The 12743-nt window shown below is 41.7% G+C and overlaps 1 protein-coding gene across 1 annotated transcript in view; it reads right to left on the bottom strand.

Moving 5' to 3' along the window:
- Positions 1-12743, bottom strand: part of sik2a (salt-inducible kinase 2a) — a 67064-nt gene that overhangs the window by 17004 nt on the left and 37317 nt on the right. Inside the window, exon 4 of the mRNA XM_036524142.1 lies at positions 6305-6466. Coding sequence (XP_036380035.1) covers positions 6305-6466 — 162 coding nt within the window. The remainder of the gene's footprint in view (positions 1-6304; positions 6467-12743) is intronic.

Here is a 12743-nt window from a genome sequence, read left to right as displayed (position 1 = left end):
TAACTAATTTCAGTTTGTGACTGATGTAATAAAGCAAGTATGCAGGCCTTTAAACCACTAGAGATAAAGCTGCTGGCAGGTTGTGTTCACGCAGCTATCTGGTTTAAATTGAAGGGGTTTGGGGAGAAGTGAAGGACAGGGCATTGGCACCGATTACAGCAGCTCCTGCATGTGTGAAAGGGACCCGTCAACATGCTAAGAAGGTCACGGAAAGGGGAAAAAAAGAAAAGTTTTCACAGTGGTAGTGTGGAGATAATGTGCCAACACCTGGGTTTCCTTAGTCAAAAATGCTTTTCTGTGGAAGACGCTGGATAAAAGCTCTTGGAATAAATGAGGTGAGACGAATGAATGAAAAACGCACATAAAAAAAACGATCTTGATTTTACCGTCTCCCTCTGCTGGCTTGGTGGAATTTAGGAGAGGTGACATTTCTGAAGCATCTGAAGAGCCGCACTGCTCATTTAAAGAAATCATTTATTCAATCCGGTGTTTCCCCACACATAGACTTTACTTTACGCCATCCGCCATCGATTATTTTCTACCGCTCTGCGCTGACCTTTCCGAGTGTAACCAATGATTTTATAGTGTGACGTACTGGAACATGGGCGGCGCGACACCGGAGCAAAATATAAACATTGAATTTAAAGATCCAAAGTCATAATGGAGGACAAACTTGACAAGCTTATACTGTGTGTGTCAGGCTTTTCAGAGTTGTGTGACACCACTTCGAAGTGGTACCACGACCTCGCTAAAAAAAACGATGCATAGCGCAAAGTTAGCATCGAGATGGGACGACCAGGTTTGTGGATTCGGCTGTAATAATTTATAGTCATTGTTACGTCCCTGGTTATTAGCTAGCTAGCTAGCTTAGTTGTTCTGCCAGATCCAAACGTGAGTTTATAGTATTAACATTACAGAGCTACAAAAAACTCGATAGCTCGCTAGTGTAGCCTATTAGTATCCCTGTAAGCACATATACATCCCCGAGACGTCTATGCGAGGTATGTCTATAGATCTGAAAGAGGTATTTAAAAGAGCGGTTGCTCATCTGGAAGACGTCTCTGACTCATCAAATTTGAATGTCTACGGTTTAACAACAAATTATGGGTAAAAATACAACATCCGAAACATTTTAAACATTAAAGATCCCGAGACAGCAACGTTTCGTGAACACACGTTCTATGGACTCTTTTCCTCCTTCGGCGAACTACCAGAGCAATTGCCAGGGCTTTTTTCTGTTGTTTTCTGAAATACACGTTCAGCAAAGTTGTTGCGATAGTAACTACTGTAATTGAGGTTCTGTCTTTGCTTTATTTCTCCTGCTCTCTACTTTTTAAAATAGCGCTTCCGTGATTACATATCTTGGACGCTTGTCATGTGGGCGACTGAGCTGCACGTCAAGCCTATGTTGAGCTTCGCGTTGACGCCCCAACGCTAGTCATGTGTAAGCTTATCTGACTTTGGTGGTAGCTTCGAATTCTATGAAAGGAAGCGGCCACTATGCTGCGTTGGTACCTACAAGACTCAAGAGTGTATTCAGCACACGTAATTTGACCATTGCGCAACATGCAACATGAAGTAGTCCTGGCTAAATATAAGAAAGAATAAGATTAAGTGCTCTGACAAAGTGTCATCTTTGTACACACTAAAGAAGTGTTTTATCCTGACTTTTTTTTTTTTTTTACTTTGTCTTACTCTTCCCATGTGGGTAGATGGAGGAGAGGGTTGGGTTGGATCTGTGAAATATGTGAAATTCAAAATAAGTCAAAATAGTGTGTTAAAGGTCACACGTATTTGTTGTTTGTCACGTGTAGTAGACCATTTTTGTGCTGGCAGGTAATGCTGGCCCTTTCCGCTGCTACTGTAAGATTATCGAGCGTGAATAATCCACAGAGTTATTCCAAAGACTGATTTATTAATTTAACTGTTAACAAACATGCAAGAACATACACCTGCTGCTTGCTAGCGTCTTAACCTCTGCCCAACTCATCCGCCGGTCTTAACACACACATACACACAATCATGGCCGGATCCAGAGGTGGGCAAATTTTCTGGCCAGAAGCATGTGTAGGCTATATCTGTCAGAGTTTTTACGCTCATTTGGAATCCTATAGACAAATCACTTTTTTCTGCCCCCCCCCCCCCCCCCCCAGTGTCAATATCATTGGCTAGCTCAGCGATTTCACACTATTCCGATTTCTGATTGGTTGGATGGACACTGCAAAACTTGGAGACGGAAAAATTAACTGACAGTTCTACAGTGCATCGCTCTTGATTGAAGACTAGATCATTGCAACGTTTTTCTCATATGTAATTTAAAACTGACATATTAAAAAAAATCATTGTACATTTATTTTTTTGATAGTTTTACTATTATTGGTTTTGTGTTGTGCAGTATAAGGGGCGTTTCTGGTGAGGTTTAGGACATTGGCGACACCTAATTTAGGACACCTAAATTTCATCACAGCACCCCTAAATAACAATGATAATAATAATAATAATAATAATAATAATAATAACTTATTATTTTCTGAAATCATTTTGCCCTCTAACGTTAGATTTTGTGAACTTGTCTGTAGAGACGGGACACACAGTTGCAGGTTCAAATGGCTTTATTTAAACAGGTTTATACCACGGCTTGGTTAAATACTTGTTGCTGATTGGCTGGAGGGCTTTTTGGGCTTTATGGTATATGTACAGTACATTTGAACCATTATTATTATACACTACAATAGACCACCCAACTAATTAGGTTGCTTCTGAAGGTAATATTGTGTACCTAATTGAATTGAGGTTTGCCAAAGAGAAAGGGGTTGAATACTTTTGCAAACAGCATATTTTATTTTTCATTTTCTTAAAAAAATATTTTGTGGTGTAAAACCATGTTATTTAGGCTACTGGTAATTCATTAAATGTATTATTGTTGTAAATTAAAATATCATATATAGAAAAATATTAATGCATTAATTGTTATCCAGTTAAATGAGTGATTTAGCAGGGGGGTTGAACACTTTTGCAAGGCAGTGTATGCATGTCACATTCTCATTAGGTTTGATCCTCGAATCGCCCCTGATTTAGGATAGGCTACTTAGCTAGCTAGCCAGTTCCCCTAGCTAGTTAGCTACTGCTGTCTTGAAAGAGTGGTAGCTTTAGGAATCAGAAGCTTTATAAATATGATTTAAATAATTTCTTACCTGGCTAAATTACGTGGAGGACTTCTGATATCCTGCATAGTTACAGTCAAACAGCCAAGCAGCGATTTCTGGTTCCTATTAAACAACTTTCTGCTAATGCAGCGGCTGCTCCAGAATCAAAGGCACTGGGTCCGGCGCCTTCGCATGAAGTGCCGAGTTCAAGTAGTGCATTTTCCGTGCCCACTCCGCATTGACACATGATGTTCATAGTTCATGTATATATAGTTAGTTCATAATTACTTCAGGTAGCCTGGTATTTACAGTTTTTCTCAATTGCTTTGGCTAATGATATTTAATATTTTCAAAACAACAAGTGCAAAACTCACTTTTTGAAGGTTAAGCCAAAGTAATTGAGAAAAACTGTAATAACACATCGACATTCCAACATTTTTTCTAAATCTAAATGATTGGCTATAGCAGATGACCTATCATCAACAAACATTGGCAGACAAGCCATGTTCAAACACCCTCAGTAGGATGCAACATGAAGCCGGATTTGAACCAGATACCATTCAATTCCCTATCTGAGATACTGCCACCCCTTATGTCTTACATTTTTGTCAAGTTATAGGCTGTTGGTAGGCTATAGGCTGTACTATGCATTTTTTGATATGCTGTAAAAAGAAAATAATGCATTGGTGAATAAAAATTGCCCACCTCAAAACTATGATTGCTCCCCCAATTGGAGAAATCTAGAACCGGGCCTGCACACAATGTGTCAATGCGCACTCACACATTAAAAGTGGGCACAGACAGGAGGGGAACCCTGTTTGGCTTCTCAAGGCTCATAAAAGATGAAAAACAGAACAATGGCAACATGTTATGCAAAAGATTTTAGTGTTTGTAGTATGTGTACAGCATTACCTCACAGCAACATTGACTTAATTGTGCAAACTACTTTAAAAAGACAATTCCTCCCTGTTGAATGGATGAGATTTCCCAAAAGGTACAGCCATGTCACACAGATGTACTAGTGTGTTCCACCAGACTCATTCAGAGTGAGGCTGTTGAGATGTACTTCTGCATGACTAATCCAAAGTGGCACATGCATTTCTAGTGTTAGAATGAAGACAGGTGTTTCTGTGAGCAATCTATCACAGCAGCTGAACCCTGGCCAATACTGAGGGAGAAAGATTTACTGTAACACTGATGCTAATAACACCTTATCTCCTCAAGGAGGTTAGCTAGTATTTACAGTCTGTATTTGATCTGGCCAGCAAAAACCTGCCCAAGGTCTGTCTGTCCTTCTGTCCACACACACATGAAGCTAGTTAATAATAAACAAGCACTTATGTTACTTTTTTTGAGGCACTAAGAAATAAACAGACCCAAAGGTGAAGCCAGCATGTTTTGTTGTTGACACTGTTTTCAAGTTGGCATAATTCTGAACAGGGGGTAAACCTTGTGCGACCTGCACTAAGACATCTCTCAGTGTTTTGTTTTGCATGGATCACTAAAAATCTTTGGAATGCTGAAAGACAAATAGATACATATAAATGTATCCAGACAACTGAAAAGTGAGCACTAATCTGCAGGCCTATACATCATCAAGACATAACTGTTTATTCAGTTGACGTCTAGCTAAAAACTTTACATACCAATGACATACAGAATGAACTACTGACATGATCTGGCTGCCTCTAGTATCATTACTCAGAGCTTGATGTCCCTTGCCCCCCCCAACACACACAAAAAAAACAGATCAGATTAAGTGTTGCAGTTCTCCTAGGTGACAGCTTTCGGACAGGCCTCTTGTCAGCGGTCACACCCCCACCCCACCCCCTGGGCGGGGCCCTGGCAACACGTAGTGTATCTCACATCTCTCGCCACGCAAGCAGGCAGCCTCTGTGGGTCAGCCTTTCCTCTGAGCCTCGGGGTGGCCTGCTGGAGGATCTCAGGCCTTGGGGTGGATCAGGACAGGGTACCAATGCTGCCTGCTGCTACCAGACATTTGAGTGTTAGCTCCAAGACAGGCTGGTGAAATGTGACCCCCGCCCCAAACTTACAGGACAGTAAGAGAGGGGAGGATCTTGAGTCTAAGGCCAAGAGGAGAAAATGCTGTGAAGATGTGTCCTTGTCCCATTACGGCATCACGTGCAATGTCATCCACAGCATTCTGTTTGCCTGACTTGAGTGTGTGATTATGCAGTGGTCCATCATAAAAGCCCCCTGATTGACAGATGTTTCCAAGCAATGAACTGACCAACACAGAAATAAAGAGCAAGCCAAACAGGAGGATGGGAGAGAGGTGTACAGGAGAGGCGGCCAAGCCTGTCCCACACTGGCCAGCTCCCTCCGCCCTGCTCTGGGCTGAATGTGACACCCCAGGACTAAGAATGCCACAGCTCTCTGGTATGCACATATCCCACCTGTCTGGGAGTATGACAAGCCCCCTCCACCCACCCTTCACACACACAACTAACCCCCAACACCCACTCCTCTCACCTAGCTCTAACCCCCATGAGGGGACATTTTCACTGCTCTGCTCAAATCATCATCTCCCTGATAGCTCAAAAACAACTCGAAACCCACTTACTCCTGGTCTGGTCCAGTGTTCAGGACTTGGCTGAGCTTCAGCTCTTTCTGTCGTTTACCTGCACTGAACCCCTGCACATGCAGATAGTTATAACAAGTTATGGCTGATTCCAGTGCAGAAAACTGTGCTCACCTTTTCTCAATCCATTATAGCTGGCTTATCACTGAATCTCTAGTTCATGTCACCGCTCATGAGTGACCAGACTCCCTCATTCTGAATGAGTTATGATCTGTATATCCTACATTCTAAAATTCTGATGACCCTTCAAAGCAACATGTTGACAAACCACCCACCTAAGCCCACTTTCACATAGATATAACTTAGTAGGAATGGTGTATAACACATATATAGCATATTAAGCATATTAGTGTTTTGAAGATTTGGTAAAGAAAACAGGAAAATCTAGTGACCTGTGTGAGAACATTGCTAGAACTCTCCAAGTCTGTAGAACTGGTGACAAAGTTGCCAAGTAGTGCATGGTTTTGTCCCTGGATGGAGCAGAGCGATCCAGGGTCACTGTGGAGTTGTTCCCTCCCAGCTCCTACCCCACCAAAAGTGGGTCACTGTCAGGTACCTGCAATTTTGATGTTCATATGACCATCCAGCAGCAGGTTCTCAGCCTTCAGGTCCCGGTGAACAATGTTATGATTGTGACAGTACTCCACAGCAGACAGGATTTGCCAGAACTTTCTCCGTGCCTCTGGTTCGCTAAGCCGCCCGTGGCTGGCCAGGTAGTCTGTGTGGTGGGGAGGACAGGGAGAAGGAGAGAGAGAAAACATTCATTACACTGGGGCAAGACCAACATACTTCATATGGTCTCATTTGCCACTGATGGATGGACTTGATGGTTTCATTAGATCAATTATGATGCTCTGTTACAGGGTTCCCACACTTACTGATGGAACCAATCCATGGATCTCCAAGTCCTTTCAAGGTCCATCCCCTCAAATTCACGGACTCACAAAAACTCTACGGTATATTATATCACAAGTGTAAAGCACAAACTATCAATAAAGCAATACAAAAAAGACAGTTTAAAAACAAAATATACGTTGATGAGCATGGAGAGTGTACAGGTAATTAAAAACTAGCCACTGCTTGAGCATTACAGTGATTGATCAAATTAATTAACTTGCTCAAATTAATTTTGTCTACAATTTGATTCTCTTTCACAGAACAACCCGATATCTGAGGTTAACTGAGAAGGTGCATTATGTGACAGCTGTAATCATGGAATACAGTGGTGTGGTTGGCTAGCTTAAATTTAGCTATTAGTTTTGGTTTTTAGTTTGTAACTAGCTAACCACAGCCAGTTTTCTAAGCTACTGTATGAAGAATTATTTTAAAGCTTTGACAGTTACAACAGTTACAAATGAGTGAAACTGAAAGAACAGAGGTTAAGTTACTTAGTGACTGATGCAATAGCAGACAGCAAAATAAGTCACACATTATTCCTGACCCTTCCTTTGCCACCCAATGAAATCATCTGTTACTCAGTGAGTAAATTCCGTCCTTCCGGGTGGCAATGTCATGCTGTTGCTACACTCAGGAGAGTGGAGTGGCTGAAACAAATGGTGAGCCTAAAAATTCTCCCTCTCTCAGTGCCTTTCCAGGAAGAGAATGCTGCTGGGTCTTTGTGCTGGCTTTCTGTCTGCTGTAATCCTTCACCCTACCCTACCCAGCCAGACTGCTGTGCCATTGCCATCTTCAGGAATTAAAATCCTGGGAAGGCATTTCATGCAGGATTTGTCTGTACGCCCAGTAATAACTCTGCATGGGGTCATCTGTGCACCAATGGCACGGATTTATTAAAACATGACTCTGCTCACATTACAGGCCACAGAACATGTTCTCAGCACAAACTGACAGGTAGAATGAATACACAACCCTAACTGTGTGTGTGTGTAAGCCCATAAGTACTCATAATTCCCTGTGACAGTGCTTTCTGAGTGGGTCCTTGCACAGGGGTTTAATGAGAAGGTGAAGACCGTGCATAAAGCAGTCCCTACCCGCCACACTCAACTGGACCAACTCTTTCCAAGTGCTACATATTGAAAAGGCACTTGCTCTAGCAAGGGAATAAGGAAGATCTGTGGCTGTGCTATTTCCTGTTGGGGCGAAAAGACAATGCATGTACATTTGCACATACAGCTCATGTAGATACACAGACTCACAGTACACACACAAACACATGCTTGTAAACAAACATGAACACACAAATGAGCCCAGCTTCAGTCATTTAGCCACTCCTGCCTTTCTTCCAAAAAAGGTGGGGTTGCCAGGCAGTGGACTGTTTCTCTGTCTGCATGTGTGATACTCAAACGGGTGGTTGGCATGAAATCACCATCTTGCCCTTGGCCTGCTGCATAAACCAAGTGTGCTCTGTGCAGCTGCAAGATGCTGTCCTTTGGCTAAAGTGCACCTCGCAAGCTTCTCTCTCCCACCTGACTACATTCAAGAGCGCTGACCCTGTAACTGGGTCACTTTAATGTATGCAGTCTATATGAAGGCACAGGCTGACATGGCCTTTGAAATGCTGGGAAAAATGCACCCATTGGAAGGAAATTAACAAAATTATAGAATCCTTAAGTTATACGAGTAAAGAAAGTTGTGAATACATTAACATGACACTCCCTCTCTGCATAAGTGCAAATTAGAATGGAGAGGATTTCTCCTTGTACTGGGCATATATTGGGCATAGATCATAACAGACTAGTAATGTCAATGTGGTAATATGGCTTTTCTAAAATACGCCTTGAAATCAAAAAGTCTCTCGGTAATCATTCAGAGCTCACTGAAATGCTAGCGGTCTAGCAGCCTGCTACTCATTCAGTTTGACCTATTGGTCCAGACATTCTCACCATCAATACCACACCTTCCAGCATCACACAGAACCCAATGCTGACCACCACCTGCTCATTTATACCCTTATCATTCCCATTGTCTGTGTACCTCCTACCAGACCTGTAGACCACATATCCACTGAATACAACAAAATGCAATCTGAGTGCATAGCAGAGAGGCACTGAGTAACTGTCAAAGTTATGCCTAGAATGTTCTAGGCTCATAGCAGACACCTGGACAGACTGCCACAAGGCCAGCGGGCCAGCCAGAAATGGATGGAGTAGCAGAGCAGTCCTGCGGCTACATGGGTGGGCGAGGCACACTTCATAGGAGTTTTCCCTTGCTTATGTTGAGTTAATTACTGATCCACATAATTGATTAGCGATCTCATTGTTGAATGTTCAAATAATGGAATAGTCCAATGAATCCTACAGGTGTGGAAGTTATCAGTTCAGTTGAACCTATTATCAGCCTTTATCAGTTCAGTTGAAACTAAAGTGCACCTTTTTTCTCCTTTAATGTTTCTGGAGCATGGACCTTGACAACCTGTTTGTTTTTTGTCTGACTCCAAGTCAGCCATGACGCAATGGTACTGTTTAATTCACTGCATTGGACTTCTTTTTCAGACCAATGACTGAAATAGAAGTCAAAGGGAGATTCAGACACATCCACTGTATGTACCTGACCTGTGCAATTACTCATAACACATACACATACATACATACACATACATTTCCTTATTAGAGCCAGGCTTATGACACAGTCACAGCCATGGGCTGGCTCTGTATGGGGGGTGTGGTAAAATGGAAGACAGAAGGGGATAGGGTAACGCTGTCGGTCCAGAGGGAGACGAAGAGGGCTGGTGCTTCACTCCTGGTGGGGACCTGGAGATTGCCTGCATTTCATATTTAACACTCCACTCTGGCAGCCAGTGTGAAACCAAAGAGACAAGCTATCAGTGTGTGCACTTGTGCGTGTGCATTTGAGAGGCAGTGTTTCTCTCTGTCAGATGTAGTGTAGAGGTGTTGTGGGGCATACAATGTGATAGCTGGTTAGACAGAAGGTGCCACATTCCAGAACGCAGCCCTGGTGGCACTTTACTGACAGAAGCCTTCTTGGAGCTGTGCTGCTAATCAAAAAAGACATCTAGTGTGGGAATGTGGCGGGGCGCTCAGAATGAGAGCTGCCCCCACCCTCCCCGTGTTGTTCACGCCACGCTGCTCTGTGATAAATACAATGGCCCAGCCACCCAGCCAGGAGATTTTCCTCTCCACCTTCGCAGAAATCATCAGACTTTGAACAGCAGTTAAGCATAACAGCTCTTCTCTGAGACGCTGTGCTTCAGTACAGCAGGTCCCCTGTGGAGATAGCTCATGTTGTTCTTCCTTTTGCTCTTGTTGAGGGGGTTGGCAGGAGATCGGGTGTGTGGAGGACATCAACTCAGAATTATCTTTTCTGATTAGAACCTTATTGTAGTAATCTCAGCATTTGGTTGTGATTTGTTATCTGCTCGCGTGTGGCTGAGACTGGGGTTGGGCGGACTCAGGCCTTCTGAGGTGTTGCACATGGGCGCAAAGCCTGGAGGCCTGAGAGAGGGACCCAATTGTGGGTGTTTAGGGTGGTGGACAGAGATGTTAAATACAACAGAAAAAGCCACAGCTCCACACACCTGTAATCTCATAACAGCTGCAGAGGGATTGCGAGTTGGGTACAGCAGACTGTAAATTTCCCAGCTGGCCCTTGCCAAAGCAGCCAAACCCGGTCTGTGAACGTGAAGCCTTCAAGATAGCCTCTCCCAAATTCAGTAGGTGTTGGTTCTTGGGTTAGGATCAGGGTTAATGTAAGGGCGAGGACTGTACTGAAAAATTTGAAGCTTCGAAGCTTTGTTCATTGAATTGGCATTTGATTGTGAAATTAAGCATTCGATAATTAGGATGGGTGCTCAGTTGCAGTTTTAAGGTTATTGCTACTGTAATACAAGAAATTTAGATGAATATCTAAATTAAATAAATTTAATTACATAAACAATTTTGCCAATGAACACATTTGCACTTTTTGAATTTCAGTAATGGAAGCCTCGTGTTGCTCTCCATCAAGGTGTCATAAATTTGCGCATAAGCTATGAATAATGTTCATTTGTGATTCTCAGTCCTGGACAAAAAAAATGTCCAAAAAATCCCTGGTTTGGAACCATTTTAAGCTTACTGATGATGATAAAAAAGCGGAGTGCCAGATATGCAAGATAAAACTCGTGTACCATCACCCAACAACAAATTTGGGAAACCATTTAAAAAGTGTAAGTTTATTTCTGAATTCGTAAAATGGCTATCTTAGTAAATTAAGGTCTGCAATATTGTTAGTTACACCTAAGTTTAGTTTAGCCTACTGCGTAGATAATCACTATATTTTTTTTGTTCAAAAAAGGTTGGCTAAAATTAGATTGGCAAAAAATGACATTCTATACAGCTATACAACATTCTATACTATTAAAAACCATCACATTTCTGAGGTCACTTTGGACAAGACTGCCTGATATGACCACTTACTGAGATATAATAGACTGGTGCCAACATAGTGAGAGAAGGACATTACAGGGAGCAGAAACCATTCTGCCAGATTTAGAACACCCCCTCAATTGTTCGTTTAACCTTCTTCAAACTTAATAGTTTTCACTCTTTGCAATGCAGAAATGTCTAACAAAAGTTCAGAGATTTTTCTTTTATTGCCAGGGAGATTGAATATTTAATTTTAAATAAGTATAAATGACCTAGAATAATTTTACCACACATTTGTATTGTGTCAAGTCAAACAAGGTAATAGCTCCTCATTTTCCCACATCACAATGCCTTCAGCTGTGTTTAATCCAAGCAACTTTCTTCTGTTCATTGTACATTTACTTTCCCATCACGGTGCTGACTGTTGATGTCTGCTGTCTTTTGCTTCATGGATTCTGCTGCAGAAGCAATATTCCCCTCAGGGACAGCAGTTTACCGTTTATCCACAAATCTTCAGACAGACCCTGCTCTCCTGCTCTTCACACTCCCTGTCTCCCAGTGGACTATGGCTAAGACTTCCCTTCCAACCAGCTCCAGTCAGCTTTTACCTCAGCTCTCTGCCCTCACTGAAACCTACTGCTAGCTACCTCTGTGTGAAGCTGCTTATGCCATGTAAGAAGAAGGTCTGATGTTTCATTCCTACGCTGAGCACTATCTTTTCATTGTTAAGACAGGTACTCAGTTTGAATGTCTTAAGTGAAAATCCAGCTGCATAAATTGATAATATATAAATGAGAACACTAAGGTATATGCACGCACACACAATTACATCCTGTCTGGAGGTTCTGCACAGGTTGCCACTAGAGCACGACCGATATAGGATTTTTAAGATTAATACCGATTTTGATATTTGAAGATTTAAAAATCTGATAATGATATATCGGCCAATATTCTCTTTTTTTTCAAGAAACACATAACACAAACAGATTTTCCTTAACATTTGTTATGTGTACTTATTTCAGAGTCCTCACCAAGATAGCATGACATAATGCAGTTTAAAAATAAACGTTTTATTGTCATAATAGTACTTTGAACAAAAGTACAACAAAATATATTAGTTTTAATAAATAAGAGTCAAATGTATAATAATACAAAAAAGTAATTAAAGTAAGTATTTAAAAAATATCATGCCATCTTAAACTATGCAGTAAACTGACACAGTGACCTAGAGGAAATGCTGCTGTTGAATGCATCTAATACTACATGACTGTCTGCAACGAGGACTTCCGACTTTGGGATTTCACACTACATGAAAGAGAAGCTAGATAACTTTGTTGGGCTATCAAGCCAGGTTAGATACTTATTCAGTTCATATTTATTTACTCTGGTTTAACCCTTTTGCACGTAACTTATTTTTTATGCTACATAGCGTGCGTTACATGGTTCGTTATGTTTTCATTAGCGTTATTAAGCTTCTCATAGTTTTCAGTTAGCATTTGCTATATTTTTAAGTTAAATCGCTGTTTCCTCAAAGCTAAAATTAGCTAGAATTTCTCCAATCTAGTGTTCTAATTGCACCAGTTTTAGCATACGCGCTAAATGGCTAATCACACCGGTGTGACCATACGTGTGAAAGGGTTAATAATTCCCAATGCACCGACTACAGACATGCCA

This window comes from Megalops cyprinoides, chromosome 3, assembly GCF_013368585.1.
Source record: "Megalops cyprinoides isolate fMegCyp1 chromosome 3, fMegCyp1.pri, whole genome shotgun sequence".
Classification (NCBI taxonomy): domain Eukaryota; kingdom Metazoa; phylum Chordata; class Actinopteri; order Elopiformes; family Megalopidae; genus Megalops; species Megalops cyprinoides.
Note: the sequence above shows the minus strand (reverse complement) of the source record. Positions and strands in the feature narration are given on the sequence as shown.